The 22045-nt window shown below is 44.0% G+C and overlaps 1 protein-coding gene across 6 annotated transcripts in view; it reads left to right on the top strand.

Moving 5' to 3' along the window:
* ZNF827 (zinc finger protein 827) overlaps positions 1 to 22045 on the top strand; it is a 190338-nt gene that overhangs the window by 37911 nt on the left and 130382 nt on the right. For all 6 annotated transcript variants that reach the window (XM_027567456.1, XM_027567457.1, XM_027567461.1 and 3 more), the window contains exons 3-4: positions 10792 to 10964; positions 16698 to 17178. In XM_027567456.1, coding sequence (XP_027423257.1) covers positions 10792 to 10964; positions 16698 to 17178 — 654 coding nt within the window. The remainder of the gene's footprint in view (positions 1 to 10791; positions 10965 to 16697; positions 17179 to 22045) is intronic.

The raw sequence follows: 22045 nt of genomic DNA, 5'->3' as shown, positions 1-22045 counted from the left end.
AATCTTAGAGACATACAGTACTCCTTCCCTTTCATAGAAACGATTTTTTTTTCACCTTACCGAGTTCAGACTAGGTCCACACAAGATATATTTAATGGAAGAAGATCAAAGTATCTTTGTCATGGAGTGCATGGCATCACTGCACAGGAGGGAAAAAAAAACTCACTGCTTTTGAAATAGTTGACAAGAGAGAGCTTACTGTCCTACAGCTTCCATCACAAATGGACTTTTGTGTCATCAGTGACTATTCTGCCCTAATTTATCACACTATATACTTTTTAAAATATATTTTTTTATTGGAGTATAGTTGCTTTACAATGGTGCATTACTTTTTGCTGTACAGCAAAGTGAATCATCTATACGTATACATATATCGCCCTTTTTTGGATTTTCTTCCCATTTAGGTCATACACAGAGCAATGTGCCTGCCATGCAGTAGGTTCTAATTATCTATTTTATATCAATAGTGATACATGTCAATCCCAATCTCGCAATTCATGTGACCCCTTTTGTATACCCTTACATTAGCATTTTTTTAAAATTTTGGTGGGACATAAGCCTTTACATACTCTGTTCTTATATAATTTCTTATTGTATAAGAACTCTAAAGAATATTGTCATTCAGATGTAATCAAAGCATTTCCTGCAAATTCTTTATTTTATTCCAGTCCAATCAGATTCTGAAGGAATGTGCATGTGGAAAATGTGAATCATGGGTTTTTCTTATGGGGATGGTCTTTTCAAAGGAGAAGTTGCGATCTTCTAGAGCCTTGACGTTCACAGTTATTCATCCGAGGGAGAAACTTAGTCACTTGGGTCCTCACAGTGGAAACATCATTTCTTGTACTGGTTTGTTTTTAAATTATGCCCGTGGTAAAAAACAGGGTCCTGGAGAGGGATGTATGGAGTTTCAGATGTCTCTGGAGGATATCCTGCCAGACCTGAACAGGAAGCGGGCCACGTGTGTCATCATCAGTAGAAACACTGCCATTGTGTGCGTCTGGCCAACTTTTGATTATTTGCAGCCACATTGACGAGAGGGGGCTCAGAATGGCAAATCATTGACTGAACAATCACAGCTAACATCAGTTTGATGCGTTTATGACAAATTTCCATTTAAATTGCTGAATAAGCTCTATGTACTCATTATAATTGCTTTAAAACTTGTGTAAACAGCAGAATAGAACTAGGAAAATGGATATATGGAACTTTTATGACTCTTCACATGATCCAGGCCGCTTGCTCCAAGGTTTCTGAAATGTCAATAAACTCCTAAAATTTTATCAATGCTGAGTTTCCCTTCTCCTCACTTCTCACCTGCCATCTGATGAGATAAAGAGAGAAATGGCTAAAATTAGGGAACAAGGAGACAAACAGAGGGACCAGAGTAATTTTTATAAGGGAATTAATCATTCCTGGTTTATAAAAATTTCATTTATGGGGAGCAGCAGAAAGAGAGGTGTGGGCATCTAAGTAAAATGTTACTTTATGTATATTCTTCATATGGTTCTTAAATAGCTGAATTAAATGGTGTTTCTCCTATACATTCACTTGGACATTAGTTATTTGGAAAAGCTTATACAAAAGAGTAATAAACTTTAGCTTGCTGGTGGCTTGGAAAGAAGGACCTGGTAAGACTGTCTCCTGAAGGCTGACTATAATGGCTTTGTCATTTTAGAGAGTCATGGCTATAACCAGCAAGTTATGAAGTATGAGCTTTTCATTCAGGTGACTAGATGCATGTGAGGAAGAGGGGAGGTCTCAAGCTTCCAGGGTGGGCTAGACTATTTTTGCCTGTTTTGTTGTCGAATCTACAACCCAGGGACAAGATGGGCCCCTGTTTTGGTTTAAATGTCCACAGGCTTCCCTGGTGACTCAGACAATAGGGAATCCACCTGCAATGCAGGAGACCCTGGTTCTATCCCTGGGTTGGGAAGATCCCCCGTAGGAGGGCGTGGCAACCCACTCCAGTATTCTTGCCTGGAGAATCCCCATGGACAGAGGAGCCTGGTGGGCTCCAGTCCGTGGGGTCACAAAGAGTCAGACGTGACTGAGCGACTAAGCACAGCACACTGCGCAGCACAAACCACGCCCACCAGGCTTCTCAGCAGGATTGAATATGGAGGTCTGTAAGAAATCGATTTTTCTTTTCTCCTTACTGAATTTATTCTGTTGCTGAAACACTTACTATTTGGATCAATGACCACGTTCCAGTTGAAGGGGAGGGGAAAGAACTTGAAACGGGACCCTGCCACCTCTCTTGCTGATTGGCGGGGACCCCTGTTTTCCATGCACATCTGTTCACACTCCAAGAGGTAGCTCCGAGGACAGAGTATTGTGTTTAAAAAGAAACATTTCGTTTTGCAGAACTCAGACAAGAGAAAAGATTGCTGCAAGGAAAAGCACGAGGGCTCTTAAAATGATCCCCTGTGTATCCATGTGGGTGCATCCTAAGTTCAAGTTCTGTTTCTTTTAAATTAAAAAAAATTTTTTTTTAAATTTTACTACAGTCTGCTTATTAGACTATAGTTGATTTATAGTACTGTGTTATTTTCCGTTGTATAGCTTCATATTCTTTTCCATTATAGGTTCTTACAAGATGTTGAATACAGTTCCTTGTGTTATACAGTAAACCCTTGGTGTTTATTTTATATGTAGTGTTGTTTATCTATAAATCCTGTACTCCTAATTAATCCCTTCCTGCCTTTCCTCTTTGTTAATAGGTTTGTTCTCTCTGGCTGTGAATTTGTTTCTGCTTTGTAAATCGGTTGATTGTATCATTTTTTAGATTTCACATAGAAATGACATCATGTGATTTGTCTTTCTCTGACTTACTTCACTTAGTATGATAATCTCTAGGTCCATCCATGTCGCCACAAATGGCATTATTTCATTCTTTTTAATGGCTGAGTATTATTCTGTTGTATGTATCTGTATATATCACACTTTTTTTTATCCATTCATCTGTTGGTGGATGTTTAGGTTGCTGGACAGGTTCTGTTGCTTATTGCATGAACTGGAAACAGGAGAGGCGGTGCCTCTGTGCACTTGTCACTTAAAGTGAGTGTTATCACTTCCCAGGATCCTAACAGGGTTATGGATTAAGAAGTTGATAGAATATCTGATTTTGTTGTTTATCTTTGTACCATGGAGAGATGATTTGGCTGGTGTTGCTTAGGTCCCTCACCAGTTTTTGCATCTGAGGAGTGGGAGGGAAGGTGGGTCTTTCCATCCGTCCCCCACCTCCCCTGCTCTCTCCTTCCCCCCTCTCCCCTTCCCCACTTGGCACTGTTGGCTTCAGAGCCACCTGGGGGCTGGATTTGGGTGTGACTCGATTTTACCTAAGAAGCCTAACGGGGATGCAGTCACCCATGCTTCTAAACAGTTCTCATGACTACTTTCATTTTTATGTTTGGAAGAAATCTTAAGTTTGATTCACAATAGGTGGGTGGACTGACTTCTCACAGGGAAAGGGTTTCTGTTGCCCACTGACTTAAATAAACAAGTAATAACCCCCCACACCCCTCCCCCCAAAAAAATCCACAAAAATACACACCATCCTGATTCTAAGCAGGGCTTACATTTTGAAGCTCTTTCTCAAAATGTTGCACAAAGGGCATATAAAGTTGATTCTGGAGTTACAAAGCGAGATGTGTTAGAAAAGCCAGCCTTGTGTTGAGTCATTTAGACACTAGCGTTTCTTTGACCTTCTTTAGGTCAAGGGAAGTCCAAACCATGAAAAAAAAAAAAGTGTCTTTTAGGTCTGGCCTTATTCTTCTTTTTTGAACAGGATTTGGTTGTTGCCAGGTCATAGTGTATTTAATTCCTTAAAGAGTCCATCACTCGATAGCCTTTCCCCCTGCAAAGAGAGGTGATGCTGGAGTAGGAGGTTTCTTTTATGTGACCCCACGCCCCGGCACATGCAACACTGCTCTTCTGAAAGGGGACACGGTAGAGAGAAGATTATGTCCGTTTGCTCTAAAGATAAATGTCACACATTGACTCAATTCTCTTTGAAGCTACTGTTCTGCTGCAGCTCAGAACAAAATAAATAGTTTTTATTTTAAAGACAAAGTTTCTTGTAGAAAGCTACCAAGATTCCCAGGATGCCAGGCTCCTGGTTAAAAGAAATCACGAGGAGCCTTTCCCAGAGAATGTCTTCCAAAACGTCTTATTTTCCTGAACAAAATTTAAATATGCTTAGAAGCAAGCTGGTCTCATACAGCTGGGAGCTAAGATTATTTCCTGGGTCAATAGATAGGGTTTTCTGGCTGCTGTTTTCATTCCTATTTATGAGATGTTATTAACATTATTGCAAAAGCAGAGAAAGTCCAGAAAGACAGGTCACCTCTTCTGATACTCCCCTCAGGTCCATCATTATTAGAGCCGTAATCTGGGGATGATCGCATACAGGGACTTCCTTAGAAAAGGAATTCGCTTTTTAATCAAGATTCAGAACTCTATGTCGCTCATCTCCATAATATCTCCCTAGTGACTTAAACTTAGATTGTCTCTAGATATCAGGCTTTTCTGTAAGTTTTACTAAATATTTACCAGTTGTTAGAATATGCATCAATTATCTCAATATCTCAATGTCAGTAACAACAGAAGGACCCAGGGACATCCATGATCAACAGAGTTTTGTGTTTCCCTGAAATAGGATTTGAAAGACTTGCCCAATAAATTCCATGGAAAGATACCAAATCCCTGTATGTTGTTACGAAGGAGGGTGTCTTATCCTACATACATATGCTGTAGTAGGTTAGTGGTCCTAGAGTCGAGATGGATGGTGCATGGATTACAGACAGCCAGGGCCACCTGTCATCTTAAACTCCTTAGGTGTGTATGGAGAGGTCTGTTTGCAGAAACTATGCACTTGCAAATTATCTTGATTTTCTACAGATTGCCACTTAGGATGTAGCAAGGCAAAGTTTGATTTCAAAGCCTATAAAACAACGAACATTTGTTAAAAAATACCTACATTGATCTACAATGATTCAGTTAAAACCCTCCATTTTTTTTTTTTTTTAGCCGAATGAAATTTTTACATATAGGCAGTAGGGCAGAGCACCGACCTCAGGTGAAGAGACTGTCTGTCGTCACTGCTCTGCGACTCATGCGCAGAGGGACCATTGTAAGCATCCATCCCAAGTCAGTTGCCTCCTCTGCACGCTGAACAGGTTAAGATGTATCTTCAAGGTTCTTCCCTGCTTTAAAATTCCTTACTTTTACTTTCTTTCACTTTATTTGTCTATCCACTCAAAACTTTTTTTTTTCCCCCAAGTTTTGGATTACATATGTTGCTTCTTAGAATTCACTCTCAAACTTCCTGCACGATCTCTCTGCCTTGGACAGATCCTGTCCTTTGTAGATAGATGGACATACCTGATTGTACTTTATTAATGAGGTAGTCACACTGCATGCATTTGGATTATAAGCTGCTTGGGAGTTCATTTTGGAAACAAGTGAGCCATGAGTATGTGAACATCTCTGTGTGATCATCGTGGCTTCCCTACTCATTCTTTCAAGATGTGTGTTGGCATAATGTGTGAAAAGCAATTGCTCTTGAGTTAACACCTCTTTTGCTGGGACTTACTGGTGGATTCCTGTACCTTTTTTTTTCTATTTCCAGTCCTTGTTTCATTTTTTGGGATACTATCTTGACCCAGCCCTTTCTACTGAATTTCATTATGAAATTCTACTGAATTTCATTATGAAATTCTACTGAATTTCATTATGAAATTCTACTGAATTTCAGTCCAACACACAATTACTGAATTGTACTTGATCCCTGGCCCTGTGTTGGGTGCCTGAGACGTGTAGGTAAGGACTTCCAGCTCTGCCCCAGCCCGTTCCTGCCTCCACCCTGCTCTTCTCCCTTTCCATCTTTTCCATCTTCCTTTCCCTGCTGAGCTGAGCCTGACATCAGAACTCTGCATAGGCTGAGCTGGACCTACCTGAACAGCACTGTGGATTCCTACTGAATTTTATTTCCTCTTGGCCCCAGGAATAATCTGTCCTGTTGGATTAGGCCCTGGGCTACGTGTTTATTGTGTGATGTCAGTTGTTTGGATTTATACCTGCTTTGATGGTAAGTTTTCTGCTTTGGAGGGAAGAGTTCACTCTCACTACTGTCATTACAGTAGCCACTACCAAGAGCCTCCATGACAGGCATTTTATACACATTTATTATCTGTTGTATTCCAATAGTATTATTGCTTATAAAGAGAACATGTTTTCTCCAAGGGAGCACATCAGCAGCTATCCACAGCACCAGCTCTAGTAGCTCTTGGGGGAATTTAGTTTTGTTTGCAGTGATGCTAACTGGTGGTGTATTGCAGGGAAGTTGTTCATTGAACAGTTGTAAACTCGGTAAAATTATGAACATTTCCATCCTGTTACCTTGAAAACATATTGTGGTTCATTCTGAGGAAGTGGTCATATTTCTTTAGACTCTAAATCTAAGTGAAATTTACAGCTGTCAGTTCCTTGAAAATATTTTGGCATACAAAATAGAGTCCATCCTTACTTCTGTCTTTCTCAGAAGTAGTTAACAACATCATATATGTATGGAAAGCATCTTACCAAAATATAAATTTTTAATAAATAAGAATGCAAATATTACCAGGGGAAATTCAAATTTTTAAGCTTGATCGGTGTTTTCCAGTTACGTTGGCTTCTGTCTTCCTTTCCTGCAGTGATCAGTTACAATTGTCCAGTAGTCACAGTAGGGTAACTATTGGACCGCTTATCTTGCAGTTAGTTTCTCTTCATTATGACTATTTGAACTTTTCCCCCCAGTCAGTCCAAGGGCACCCTAATTTGTGCACTTTTCATGTATATTTTGATATTAATTAAACCTAAGAAAGCATGGCTCCCAAACAAAATTAATGTATATGAAATATGAATATGCAGGGTTTAATGCAGTGGAGTCTGATCCATATGCAATGTAGACTCGCTTATTAGGGCAGGGGTGGAGAGTGTCAGGAAAAATAGGAGGCCTGTTGGTCACATGAGGCAAAGCCAGTTGTCCAGGCAAAGCCAGAGGTGTTCCTTTTGTGAGGAAATGCCTTTTGATTGCCTTCCTGTGATGTGCCATGAAATCTCAGGTCAGGGTATGACATCTCAGCTTTTCTCTCCTCTCCCAGACAATTGTGTAAAAGGCAGTTTAGGGTTTAGACCGTGGGAAGTACTTCCTGAAGATGGGGATTAGTGGCAGCCTGTTTGTGTATCTCTTTCTTATTACTTTGATGTTCTTAATGACCCCAAATAGACATCATTATCATTTTCCCCCCTTTGGCTTATGACAGTAATATTACCTAGGGGCCTGATTCAGTCTTTATATATATATATAGTTTTATTCATTTATTTAATTTTTGGCCTTGCTGCATTTTTATTGCCATGTGGGCTTCTCTCTAGTTGTGGAGAGCTGGGGCTACTTTCTAGCTGCAGGGTGCAGTCTTCTTACTGCAGCAGCTTCCCTCGTTGCAGAGCACGGGCGTGCCGGCTTCAGTACTTAAGGCTCCTGGGCTCAGTAATTGCAGCTCCAGGGCCCTAGAGCACAGGATCAATAGTTGTGGTGCATAGGCTTAGTTGCTCTGTGGCATGTGGGATCTTCCTGGATCAGGGATTGAACCTGTGTCTCCTGCATTGGCAGGCGGCTTCTCTACCACTGAGCCACCAGGGAAGCCCCTGATTCAGTCTTCCCTCTCAAATCTGTTATTCAACATGCTGTCTTTGTGATCCAGATGTCAAAGTGGAGGGAATGACGGTGAAGGATAGACAGTGAGAGGCTGAATCAGGGATAGGAGCCCAGGCCAGCAGAGGCGATCAATAAGATGGGAGGAGAGCTTGAGTGGTTTAAGAAAAAGCGTGTTGATAAGCTTCTACAAAGTGTGCTTTTCCTAGAGTAAAAGGAAATCCTCAGTCTCCACCCTTGTCCCCTGATCAGAAAAGGGAGTTCTGTGATGAGACCCATCACAAGTAGAATTTCCAGACTTGAGGGATATGTTTTCAGATAGAGAATTCTTTTTCAAGGTCCTTCGTTATGCTAACCAATATTGCCTACACCTATAAGCAATGTAAAAACAGCATCTTTGGAATGCCCTGGCTTTATTCCAGAACTCTTCTGATTCCATCCATTTTAAGTGGTTCTTTGCATGTGGAGATTCAGTTGACTCCATGAATAAATAATAAGATTATTTAAAGGTTTACACTTGGGAATATTTCCTTTTAAAATTATAAAAGTCATGTATATATTAAAAAAATTCAAATAGTACAGAGGAATATACAATGAAAACAAGTTTCCCACCACGATCCCTTCCTTTTAATCCACAGTCCTTTAAAATGAACTGCTTAATGATTTCCTATGTACATTTCTAGATAATTCTCATACAGATAAAAAGATTATCATTTTTTGTTTCATTTATTCATCTCATTCTTCCTATTTCTCTTTTTTCTTTTTTGCCCAAGTATTTAAAAGCAAATCCCAGACCTCATATTCATTTGCTTGCAAGTATTTACATATACATAAGGACTTTAAGGGGCTTCCTTGGTGGCTCAGAGGGTAAAGAATCCACATGCAGTGTGGGAGACCTGGGTTTGATCGCTGGGTTGGGAAGATCCCCTGGAGAAGGGCATGGCAACCCACTATAGTAGTCTCGCCTGGAGAATCCCCATGGACAGAGGAGCCTGGTGGGCTACAGTCCATGGTCGAAAAGAGTCAGACATGACTAAGCAAGTAAGCACAGCACATAAGGACTTTAAGGGCTTCCCTGGTAGCTTCCCCGGTAAAGAATCTACTTGCCCATGCCTGCCTATGCAGGAGATACTGGTTTGATCCTTGGGTCAGGAAGATCTCCCAGAGGAGAATGAAATGGCAACCCACTCCAGTATTCTTGCCTGGGAATTCCCATGGACAGTAGAGCCTAGTGGGCATTAATCAATGGGGTCCCAAGTTGATCACGACTTAGCGGCTAAACCTCCTCCACCACCACCACCACCACCAAAGACTTTAAAAATGCATAGTCACAATAACTGGTATTACATGTAATAGGATCAACAATTGTTATATGATATTATGGAACACCCGGGCTATAATCAGTATTTTCTTAATTATCTCAAAAGTGTCCGTTTATCATTGTTTCATTCAAATCAGGAGCAGAAATAAGCTTCACACCTTGCATTTGCTTTATCTGTCTCTTAAGTGTCTTTTCATCTATAACCTCTTCCCTTTTTAAAATGCCAGTTACTTGTTGAAGAAACTGGGTCATCTGTTCCATAGAATGTCCCACATTCTGAATTTGGCTGATTCCATCCCTCTTGGTGTGTTTAACTTTTTTTTTTTTTTATTAAAACCACCTGTATTTCCAGGAAACTCAATAGTTATCTAGAAGCTTGATTAAATATTTTGTAAGAATATTTCATACATGGATTATCAAAGGGCACCCAATGTGCATCCATTCTTAGTGATGCTGAGATTGAGTAATGGTTTTCTGGGTGTTGTCAGCTTGATACATCCTTTATAAAGTCCCCTATCAACCTTTCACCTAGTGGTCTGAGCAGCAATTGGTTCCTATTTTCTAGAGAATAAAAATAAAGTCCTTCTAGACTTATAGTTTCAATTCTTGCTTTATCCACTAACTACTATCTTGGACATGTTTCTGTATCAGCATCTATTGATCTAATTAATTTTTTTAAATGGGCTTCTTACATTTTATTTCATGAGTGTATTACAGTGTATTTAACCAGTTTGGAAATGTTTCTGATCCCTCATGAAGAGAAAGCCTGAGTCCTTAATTCTGTTTTTATTTCCTCTATCCCCAAATAGCAGAGGCTCGTGTGACCCTGTGCAGTATAAATTGGTAGACCAGAAGTGTAGCGGTGTAGTGTCACAGCAGACACCCTCCCCTGTGGGGCGGGTGGAGGAGTGATCCCTGCTTTCCTTGCAGGAAGTACTTGGTTTGTTTGCTTTCCTGAAAAATGGAAGCATTTGCGGCCGCCTGATTGTAGCTTTTCCCAAAGTGGGCAGTGGGCCCCAGGCTCCACAGAGCAGGGCAGCACACCTTGGTGGCCAGTGGAGGGTCAAAAATAAGAGAGTGACAGCCTCTGACCGCAAGGCCCCCAGTGGCCAAACTGGCAGCAGCATCTGCCCAAGCCATCACGGCACAAGTCAGCCTGAAGTTTGTCTCCATTAGGGTTTGGTGTGCGAGGTTTACGATGGCTCTTTGGTTTCCAGCGTGGTGTTATTCTCAGTCGCTTTGACTTGTCTTTATTTCTTGCCATTTTCCAAGTTCAGTAATTCCAATATGAACTCGAGTCTGGCACTTGCCTTCAGGAAAGCAAAGCCCTGGCTTCGGGTTTCTCTGGGCTGAGGTGTGGGATGCCTTCTGAAGTGCGGTGGGGTGGCCTCTGAAAGCAGGACTTTCCCAAGGCAGGATGAGCAGATTTTGAAAAAATGGAACCCAGGTGGAAGTCATGAGATGAACATAGCTTTCTACCTGCAGGAAAGCAGGAAGAAAGCTTCCTCATAGATAAAGTCTTGGAATGAGAAAAACAACTAACAAATGAAAATGGAAAAACCAAAAAAGACCTCCAAAACTCAAAACCAAAAAAAAAAAAAAAAAAAAGCCCAAAACAAAAAACAACAAAACGGAAGGACAAGCAAAAAACCCTCCGCAACCCCCCAGTTCCGTGTTAGTTTTCTTTATAGAGCAGTGCATGTGAATTAGTGCTGGATGCAGTGTGCCTTTTTGTTTTCCTTAATTTTCCTGTCTTTCTCCTTCTCCCAAGCCTCAGAAGAGGAAAGCGGAAAGCCTTTCCAGTGTCCCATATGCGGTCTGGTTATAAAACGGAAGAGTTACTGGAAGCGGCACATGGTGATTCACACAGGTTTAAAAAGTCATCAGTGTCCGCTCTGTCCGTTCCGATGTGCTCGCAAGGACAATCTCAAATCCCACATGAAGGTAAGCCCCCCGCGGACGGGCCCGAAGGCGAGGCAGGCACAGCCAGGGCCCTCGCACCAGCCGGGGTCTGAGCTCGGGGTCGTAAAGTAGAGTGCGATGCGGATAAAAGGATCCATGTTGGAAAGGATCTCGTTATAAGTGTCCTCATGTCCACTGGACAGCCCAGAACTTAAAGGCAGAGAGCAGCTTCAGCAGCCAGATAATATACGTCGTGTAGAACCATCCCTTCCTACTGGGGATCGGCAGCCTAACCTGGCCTTGCAAGGTGACACTTTTGGAGGCACTCGGAGCAAAACTTGGGAGGAATAAGGGTTCAGGAAGAGCTGTTGGACCTGCCTCTCTTCCGGGAGGGAGCGCCCTCTTCTGTTGCTTCAAACCCAGAGGCACAACCACACACGTCGTACAGGAAGTGTGAGGAAGTTGAAAGTCATCTGGGCTTTAACTTCCACGCTGTGGCAGGCTTGGGGGCCATTCCTGACAAAACTGGGTCCCCTTGAGGTATCATAATTCCCGGGGTCACACTTAGCAAACACTGGAAGATATTTTTTTCAGTGTCTATTAGGGACAGCTGGGGGGCTTACGCCTGTACCGACATAGAGGGAATGGTCTAGACTGCCTGCCACTCTCAAGTGAGCTGGGGGAAAACTTAGGCAGCTAGCAGTCTTTTTAGCAGACTCTATTAATGCTAATTTTGTCTGAAATGCAAAGAGATCCAGTATCTGAGAAGCAAGAGATCAGAAGAGCATGGGCTTTTGATTTTGACAAGCCTGCCTTTAAACCTTATTGCGCAACTTACTAGCTAAGTGGCTGTGAGCAAATGCGTCTTTGGACTCAATTTTCTCAGCTGTTAAATGGGAATAGTTATGTCCATCTGGAAGGGATATCATTAATATTTAAGGAAATAATGGCGAAGTATTCCACACAGAAATGTGCAGTGGTAGCTTTTTGATAACCATCATTTTTACTGATATTTGCAGTAGTCTGGCTGTTAACATTATTTGTAAAGTGTCTACTATCCTGCCATAGAAAGTGTAATGTGTAATGTAAAGTGTAACATGATGAGATAGTTGCTTTTCTCAAATTCTTGCAGTTTCATACTTCTGAATAGATCAGGAATCATTGTTTAGACTGTAGATATAAAAGGAGTGTGATTAGACAGAGCCTCTACTGACATTAGGAAATAACTTGGAAAGTTAAAAAAAAAAAACCAACCATAATATAACTTGTTTTCTACCCTTTGTCTTTGTCCCTGGGGAGTATAACATGCCCTTCATCATCAGAATCCATTTAACCAGGGGTTCTGGTTGGTAGAATTCTACTGAGCCGACTCAGGTTTTGTACTTGAAACCTCTTCATCCTCTGTCACCTCTTCTCAAAGTAAAATCTTGTATTTTACACCGGCGTAAGTGGAGAAGGAGACTTTCAAAGAAGTGCCTTTAAAACTAAAATTTGCTTCCGTTACTGTGCCCTTACACTCAGGTTTAGAAATCAGGCCTGGCAAATTTAAAGCTTCAGTGAGCAGGAAACTTGCATCAGGCCTGACACCTTGTAAGCCTGGTTTCAGCTCAGGGTCACTTAAAACAACCTATTTATAAACCCATGGGGGAAAAAAAAAAGCTGGGTTTTCAATAGCAGGAACTAGCGACCCTGAAACTGCAGGGAGATGAGAGGGGTGCCTTGGTGATACAGACGGTCGGCCACGACAGCATCACAGATGAGAACAGCCAGGGCTCTGCAGGTCGTGGGGTCCTAGAACGCTTTCAGAACAAATCAATAACCAGTACAATGAAGCAGTTGTGTGAAGTGACTACTTTATTCAAACTCATGGTGTCCTAACCTGTTGAGCTTTTGAGGAGAGACGTGTAAGAAGGGCTCATGCAAGTTTAATTTCCTCAGATGGTGTACACTTTCTTTTCTGTTCTCCACCTCACTTATGGGCTCATGTTTTTTGCTTTCATCAAAGAATTCATGATTTAATTTTGATGAGATAGACTTTAATTTTGCTAGATTTTGAAACCATGGTCTACAGAGAAATATCATGGTGGTTTCCTTAGGAATAGATATTCTCTGCTCTGTTCCCCAGAGGCTATGTATGGTAGGAACAGATTTCCTAGAATGAATCCTGCCTCAGAAGCAGGGGCAGTATGGCCTAAAGGTTAATATCTCAAACCCCATGGTCAGGAAAACAAAAACAAAAAAGCCTTAGTTAGACTCTGAGTAGCTGTGGAGCTTTGGGTAAATCATTTAACCTCTCCAAGCCTCTGTTTCTGCTCTTGGAGATAGTAATTGTATGATATATCTCATGGAGTTGTTTTAAGGGTTAAATGAAATAATGGATATAAAGCACTTAATATGATGCCCAGCATGGAGGAGCCCTCAGTAAATGTGGCTACTATAGTAATTACTATCCAAAAGCCATCTGAATATATATTCACATTTACATTTGGAAATAAATCGATGACACGGCATAAAAGAATGACTCTAAATTTTATTGCTTTTCTCTCTTTGTGACACAAAGAGAATTTAGAAAAACTGATGAAAAGAATCTGAAATTGGCCCTTAATCCCATCACGTAGAAATAGCCATTATTACCATGCTAATCTGTAGCCTTCTGTATTTATTATAAAGATTTACTTAAGGAACAATGGGATTCTAAGGGATTTGTTCAACTGTAGTACTTATTGGGTTCTAGGCACTGTACATTTTCTGAAAGGCTGCCTTTTCTCCTTAATATATCATGCAAATATTTTTATGGCTTGCTTCGGAAGGAGCTTGTAAATGCCTCCAGCTTCCTCGGGGTTATCTTAGGTTTCCATTAAGTCTTTTACAACTTTCCTGGATGAGTGAGCATACAGGAATTCAATACGGAATTCATAAGATAAGGTGAGGAGGGCGGAGAACAGGAACACGGGTGAAGAAGCGGCCCGACGCGGGCAGGGGTCGGGGCGCCGACGTTTTCCAGTCTCAGGTGTGCCAGGCAAGGCGGTGACTGCTGGGCTCGCCCCCTCCCGGCCTGCCTGGTCCCCTGAGCAGGGCGAGTGATGGAGATGTTTTTCCCAAAACTGTCCGACTGCTGCAGAGGAGATGGACACCGTGATGCAGCAGTCTTTAAACTTCTTGCGGCGGTGACATGCGCTCTCTGTGTAGGGCGGCCAGCAGGCAGCCCATCTTTACGTGACCTGGAAAGAATGACACGCTTTAGTCAAGTGTTTCTTGACCGTAGCCGACCGAGAGCGATTTCGAAGGCAATGTCAGGCTAAAGAGAGTACAGATGATCCCAGAAGGGGCTTTTATTGTCGGGAGAGCAGGGGCGAGCCTTCCCTCCGAGGCCAAATGCGAACTCGTGCCCCTCTCGGCAGGTCTAGCCCAAATATAACGCTAAGTGTGACCGTCAGCACCACATCCACTGTTTTTCTTTTCCACACTCACTCGTTTTCCCGCAACTAAATATAGCCAAGCCAGGCTTGGATAGAAAAGGAGACATGCACGGGGCTTGGGCACAGACTCTTTTGAGTCCAGGGCTCCGTGTTGGATTTTAGAACCTGGACCCCATCCTTCTTCTTTTCCAGAAGCTGCTTCCGGAGCTTCGTTCTTGGATTAGCGCCTGTCCTCTGCCGGGGCAATAGATGTCAGGACATTTCTGAAACGGGATCTATCCCACCACCCTGCTCCCGGGGATGGCGGAAGCTTTCTGCCTAGTGACCTTTACCACCTGGCTCCAGGGCGAGCCATGGGTGGCACCTGTCAGGGCTCCCTGGGGCTGTGACCGGAGGCCCCACAAGGTGCCAGCTCCCGCGTGAGCCGGGTCGAAGAGAGGGTGGGGAATGTTCCCGATTGTATGAGGGAGAAAGCAAGTGAACCCATCCTCTCCAGAGTGAAATCCTTTTGTTGTGAAAGAGCTGAGACAGTCCTCAGCCAGCAACAAGGGGTGTGTGCCACCCTCCAGCCTCTCCCCACCTGGCAGGCGGAAAGCCTTTTAATGAGCAAGGCTTTGCCGCAATTGAATTTAAGTGTATCTGGTTATTTCTTTGGAGAAATTCATGCTTTGGGGGACCCAGAGTCTCTTCTGTTGTTTTTTTCAAAAAGCCACAGTGGGGTGCTGTAGCGACGGGATCTCACCATTAACTTTTAATTTCTCTGCTTTTGTTGGTCACTGAACATTATTTAAAAGTATGTTTTGGCTGGTGAATAATGCTTTTGGATTGCACTCAGAATGCATAAACAGCTGTAGTAAAACTTGCTCTCTTAGAAAGGAAGCCCACGCAGAGGGGCCAGGTGGCCCAGTGGATTAAGGAACCTTTAACCTTCATTCGACCTAGGTTCAAATCCTGCCTAGACTCGGGGTTTGAATTCCATTCCCTCGTTTTTCCAAAAATCACACAGCTCCCCAAATCTTTTGGCCCAAATCTACACCATTGGCAGTTCCTGCTCGAGGGAGGGCCAGTCCTGAAATAGCAGGGTGGAGCAGGTCAGTGCTCAAGTACATTGGCAGAGATGAATGGGGAAGTTACAAGCTTACTAGCACCTGCCAGCTCCAAGCCTGGCTCAGGCCAATGCAATGATTTCCTCACTTTTTCAAGCCCTAAATTTGATCATGACAGGAAGGAAAGAAAAAAGTTTCTTCCCATTTTCACAGGTATTGTGCAGGCAAGGCTGGAACTGGGTTTCCAAGTCTGCATTCTTTCATTGTAGACGTGCCTATCTAGAGCCTGCTAGAAAGAACCATATTTGGCACCTCTGGTTTCATCTTGCTGAGACTGTTTGGTGGGCATCAGCCTCTGGTTTTCCTCCTCCTCTGCTCCTTCTTTTTTTTTTTTTTTTTTTTTTTTAGAAGCTGCCTATAGATAGCTTGAGGAATACAGAAAGGAAGGGTGTCTTAGAAGCTTAGAGAGTTGTTTTTATTTATTATTTTTGTCCACATTGCACAGCATACGGGATCTTAGTTCCCTGACCAGAAATCGAACACATGCCCCTGCAGTGGGAGTGCGGATTCTTAACCCCTTGACCACCAGGGAAGTCCCTCCCCGTCTGCTTTGTTTATATGTCCTTTTGCTCCGGCCACGTGCTCCAGGGTCTCAATTTCTCTACGAAACGGGAATGCCCTGGAGGCATTATTTTCCACAGTCTTAATTACCTAGAGAAGCATTTTTGGAAGTGGAAATTATGTTTGCAAAGCATAACTACTTCTCTGGGTGGTAATAATTGGGTCCATGCAGCATATTATATTGTGAGAGGAATTACTTGACAGGGTACCTCTTTTGACCCCCCAACTAGTAATTACGTAAGTTCCAGTTGTGCTGGGTTTATAAAGTTTTCTTTGAAGACATCAGCGGAGATGAGATGACTAGAACATGAAGAGGATTCTACCCTAGACAGCCTCCGTGGGCAGACAGCGTCCCCGGTTGACTTGAATGTGGATCTACTAACAGGCTCTTAACCTGTGTGGACCCGCTCTGTGTTTAGGGATGACCCTCATGACCTGAGGCACACAATGAAGCGCTCCTCTGGTGATATGGTTCCCTGGGCCAGGAAGGGAATGGCAGCCCCGTTCCAGTATCCTTGTCTGGAGAATCCCACGGACAGAGGAGCCTGGCGGGCCACGGTCCACAGGGTCGCAAAGAGTCAGACGTGACCGAGCAGCTAAGCGATGCAAAAATGCAAAGGGTGGAGGTAGAGCAGGGCGTTCTCGGTCGGCACGCAGCAGCCAGCTCACTCTTGTTGCTTCTCCGTCAGGTTCATCAGCACCAGGACCGGGGAGAGACCTTTCAGTGCCAGCTCTGCCCTTTCACTTCCTCCCGCCACTTCAGCCTGAAGCTGCACATGCGTTGCCATCAGCACTTCCTGAGGACAGAAGCCAAGGTGAAGGAGGAGACCCCAGACCCCGAGGCCACGGGGCCTCCCCACCTCAGTGACAGTGCCTGCCTGGGGCAGCAAAGGGAAGGAGGAGGGACAGAGCTAGTGGGGACCATGATGAAGTCCAGCACTCCAGAGAGGACTAGCCAGGGTGGGGCTGGCGTCTCACCTTTGCTGGTGAAGGAGGAGCCCAAGGAAGATAACGGCCTGCCAACCTCCTTTCCTCTGAATGCTACCGACAGGCCAGCCAACCACACAAAGCTGAGAGAGCCCTCCGAGTTCGCGGCCAACAGTGCGTCCGCGTTGTTCAGCCAGGACATCTCTGTTAAGATGGCGTCTGATTTTCTCATGAAGCTGTCAGGTACTTGAAGAGGGGTGTCCCCTCTCTCTCTCTCGTTTTCTATCTACCAGTATTCGTAGCTGTACAGTGAGCTGGTAGGACTAGGTGATGTCAAGGTTCCTCTAAATGACAATTGTCTGCACCCTGACACATTTTCTCCTTGAGACTTTTTTTTAACAGTCCTGTGGAAGAAGGCATGGCTATGGTTTGGGTCATGAAACAACAGAGATTGTTGATTTCTTTCTAGTTTTCCCCTGTTGTGGGTCCTTGCTGTGGGGGACAGGTCGCATGGGAAGCCAGGTTGGTGACAGTTCTTTGTGTGACCTTGAGCCCTGTTTAACTTGTCTCTCCATTGACCTTAAGCCGTATTTAACTTTGTCTCTCCACTGGGCTCTTTAAAAGGGCTTGTACGGGACATCTTGCTTTGCGTATACTCAAGTTCTCGACTGCCTTGATGTAAAAGATTCTAAAGGACATACGCACAGAGTACTATTAGAAAAATTTTAGAGTTTTAAAATTTGAGCAGATGGTAAAATTAGCTTTAGGTTTTGTTTTTTCTAATGGAAAGTTTTTCATTGTGGTCAAAAAAAATACATGAAATTTGCCATTTTAACCATTTTCAGGTATACAGTGCCTTAGCATTAAGTACACTTACATTTTTGTGTAACCATCACTACCATCTGTCTTGAGAACTTTTTCATCCCCCCAAACTGAAGCCTCGTACCCATTAACCAAGAATTCTTCCCTCTGCTCTGCCCTGGTAATCATTATTCTACTTTCTGTCTCTATGAACATAACTACACTAGAAACCTCATGTAAAGTGGAATTTTAAAAAATTGTTAATATTCTTTTGTAGCTGCCTCAATGCTTTTTAGAAAGAAGTTGTAGTATGTCATAAAAATGTATTACTAATTGATACCACTTTCACCATCAAATTATACATGATGTTTCGTTTAGTGTTTTTTTCTCCACCCCCCCCCATTTCTTTAAGTTGTGGAATTAAATAGGGAGTGTCATGATGCCAAAGGAGCCCTGTTTTTCCTGACTTTTTTTGTGATGAGAAAACATGTTGTGGGCCTGTGCAGCTCCTCATTATATTTTTTAAAGTCTGATTTAAAATTTTAAAAGAGATGTAGAGGGTGGGGAAAGGTCGGCAGAGAATTGGTTCTGTCTCTCAGTGAAGACGGCAGGCCCCACGATGATTTCCAAATGCCATTTCAGCTCTTTGGAGATTGACAATACCCTTTTAAATGGAGAATAATTGGTCACCACCTTCCTTTAAATGGACTGTGAGTCAAATTTCACTAAATGTCACCGCCAGGTGAATTAGAGGTTCTGCTTCACTCTGAAATCCCTTTGCTCAGTGACGCGTCAGTCAGGTCTTCTGGAATGTTCCCATCACCCCAGGTCTGTGCCCCTCAGGAGTGCTCAGGGCTGGTTGGAAGAAATAGGGAAGGGCAGGGGATGGAAGTGAGGCGTCGCGGAAAGAACAGAGATGGAATGTTGCAGGGAGGCGCCCCACCCCACGCGACTGGTGAGCACACCCTACACCGATGGCCAAGTGGCAGGAAGTCAGGTGCCTGGACCGCGGCAACGAACAGCGACCTGCCCCTGCGTTCTCCTCTCCCGTCCCAGCCTAGGGAACATGTGCTCCTGAAGACTCTGCATCTTATATATAAACGTCTTTGGAGATGTGGGGAAAGTGTAGGCTTCTGGGTTTCGTTTTGCTGCAGAGCCTTCAGTTTTCACTTCTGGGAGAGCACTGGTTCTTTCTTGATAGTATGTCCCACCAATGTCAGAGCAAAAGGGGCTCCTTCTGTGGGCTCTTCTAGTGCTTCCTCAAGAGAAGGAATGCAGTGGTGGGCGTATTCACCTAGGATGGCTAAATGGGACATTTCCTTACTTAGCAGACAAGGGGGAAACCGGAGGGGTGAGTAGCTCGTAGGAAGAAGGTGCCTTCTTTACTCCAGGACTCCAGAAAGTTTTTAAATCTTGAGGAAGGTGAGAGAGGGTGGAGGAAGGCTTGCTAATACACGACTCCTGGTGGGCTTAGCTATGAGTGCCCCACATCAATCTGTAATTAGCTAGGGACGCAATCTCAGGGAGTGTAAGGTAAGACCTGTGACTGCTGAAAGCCAGGCTTGCAAACAGGAGAAACACAAGAGGAAAAGCCAGCCGGGAGGTTGGGGTGGAAAACCATGCACCCAGGCCTTCTCCTGTGATCTGTTTTCTCAGTCGGCTATTAACGGGGACTTGTTTACGGGTTTGGCAGTCGCAGTATTTACTGACTGATCAACGGGCATAAGAAAACAGATAACAAATGCACGCTGTTTATGCAAAAGGCCCGTGCAGCTATTTTATGGTGGCTTACTAGAGGTCCTGAAACCTGACTTGTGTGCACTGTTACCTAGCAACCTGTTACAAAGTCGCCGGGGAGTGAGATGCATCGGTAATTTTTTTGTGTGTGTGCATATTTGGATGTAAATGTAAACTTGGTGACAGTGCAGCGCAGCCCACGGGAGGAGAAGAGACGTGAAAAGGAAAAGAATACATTTTCGGGGGAGAGGGGACGATTATTATTTTTTTTCTTCCACTTGCTCTCTGGTTGATCAGAGTCCTATAATTGATAGCGGTTCTCGCCGGGATACTCCACCTGGCTGTGTCCGTGGCTGTGATCCCAGGACCAAAGGGCCAGACCCCAGGGAGCTGTGGCTGAGCTTCTGGCTCTTTCCCTTATCAGATGTCGGGTTAGCATCGGGCCTTGTCCCCCAGCCTCATAACGGTGCCATTGTTCTCGTCTTGAATTTTTGAGCCAGGCTCTGTGCGTGCACCTTCTGGGACCCTAGGGTGCAGCTGTTTGTGGACACCGGGGCTGGGAGCCTCTGCCAGCCACGTCACTGCAGAACGGGAGCACAGTGACAAATTCAAGCGTGTCCGTATCTTCTTGTTTTCAAAAGCGAGATGGAAAACACTTGATTCTTTCTTGCTTGGTGATTAAGGGGAGTCTTTCTTGCTCCTTCAACACACAAATGACTTTAAGGGAACCCAGGAGGATTAAAGGGCTTCCGAGGTGTCGCTAGGGGTAAAGAATATGCCTGCCAGTGCAGGTGATGCAAGAGAGTGGTTTTGATCCCTGGTTTGGGAAGATCCCCTTGGAGTAGGAAGTGGCAACCCACTTCTGTATTCTTGCGTAGAGAATTCCACGGACAAAGGAGCCTGGCAGGCTACAGTCCATGGAACCACAGACTCGCTGTGCAACTAAACATGTACAGCAGTATTAAAAATCGCTGGGGGGATGCTGTTTTAAGGGGACTCGAAGGCCACCCATCCCGATCCCCATTTTGAGGTTTCCCAGCGTCTGTGATTGTGAAATCAAACCCCTTCCCCAAACCATCCAGTCTTCTCCCGCCTGAGCCCACACTTAACATTCCTTAGTCCTTTGCAATTAATGTTTGCTAGGACCAAGGCTTCCCAGGCTCAGCACTGTAACTGCCTCAGAGGAGAAGATGGGGCAGCCCTTGCTGATGGCTTTCTGGGATGATGGCAAAGATACTTTTGAAAACTCTGCTCTGCGTTTCAGCCTAGGAGACAAGCCTTCGGGGGCTGCAGCCTGCATGTTTGCCCAGATCTCTCTGGGAATCCAGAAGACAGGCAGACTGTCTCATGTCAGGGCGAGGGCTTCAGTAGCTGCATGACTGGGGCTTTGCAAGGGAGAGGAGGTTAAATCCCTACAGTTGCTGTGCCATCTCTCCTTAGTCTAGCAGCAGTGCTCACCTTAACTGACATTAGACTCACCTGGGAAGCTTTTGTTTCTTACACACCGGGGTCCAGCCCCACTGACAGAAATTATGATTTAGTTGGTCTCGGACAGGACCTAAACATCGGTGTTTTCTTTAAAATCCTCAGATGATTCTAAAAATGCAGCAAGGCCTAGGGACCACTGATGTGGCAGCTGCGCTTGCTACCTGGCTTGTTGGTTTGTTTCCAGTACAGTTGTAGTTCTTTTCAGTACAGCTCTCTTCGCTCACTCTCTGTCCCAGACCATGAAAAGGGCCTGGTGCTGTGGGTTGGGTCAAGGTTGACCTGAACTGGAGGCCTGGCTGAGTCATGGTGATTGAGCCCCATTTTTCCCCTTGTGGGGCCACATGACAGGAGAATTAAAACAAGCATCTGGATGTTCTGCTAGAATTAGAAAATCTTGAGACTCATCTGTAACATCTAGGAACTGGGAGGATCGTCATTAGACGCCTGATTAAAAGTTGCCTGCTGTGGCCTTACATCACTTCTGTTTCTGAAAAACCACACTTTTCAAGATATCACATGTAAATCTAACTCTCCAAATTAGAACCAAGCAGTTGACAGAAACTTGGCACCTCAGTTGTTGGCTGGGAATATCTTTTTAATCTTCTTGTACTGGGTTTTTTGAAAATAAAAAGATACAAGTCATTTCAACTATTTTTAGTTTGGAAACTGGCCAAAGAAATGTTCTGTCTCCCGCATTCTATTAATTTCATAAAATTGAGGCTGAAAACATCTTAACCATGAGAGGTGGATTTCAGAAAGCAATGACTTGCAAATGAGTCCAAGCTGAATTGTTTCAAATGTGTTAGGAGCTCAGCGGTAAAATGGCCAAGGTTTTCTTGAATCAACAACGGGGAGCTGGTGAATGTTTGTGTTGTATCTTGTGGGTTCCCGTGGGCCTTTGCTGTGCCACCTCCATCTATTTCCCAGAATTTTATGCATCTGTAGTTACAATACGGTTTGTCTGTAAAGGGCAGCTCCTTATCCAGTGATACCTTTGTTTGTGCTGCCGAAGAAGGCGGGAGCCAGGAGATGCCTGGTAAACGAGGCATCCTTATTACCTGCTGACTCTGATTCGCTGTCAAAC

The sequence above is a fragment of the Bos indicus x Bos taurus genome, chromosome 17, assembly GCF_003369695.1.
Source record: "Bos indicus x Bos taurus breed Angus x Brahman F1 hybrid chromosome 17, Bos_hybrid_MaternalHap_v2.0, whole genome shotgun sequence".
Classification (NCBI taxonomy): domain Eukaryota; kingdom Metazoa; phylum Chordata; class Mammalia; order Artiodactyla; family Bovidae; genus Bos; species Bos indicus x Bos taurus.
Note: the sequence above shows the minus strand (reverse complement) of the source record. Positions and strands in the feature narration are given on the sequence as shown.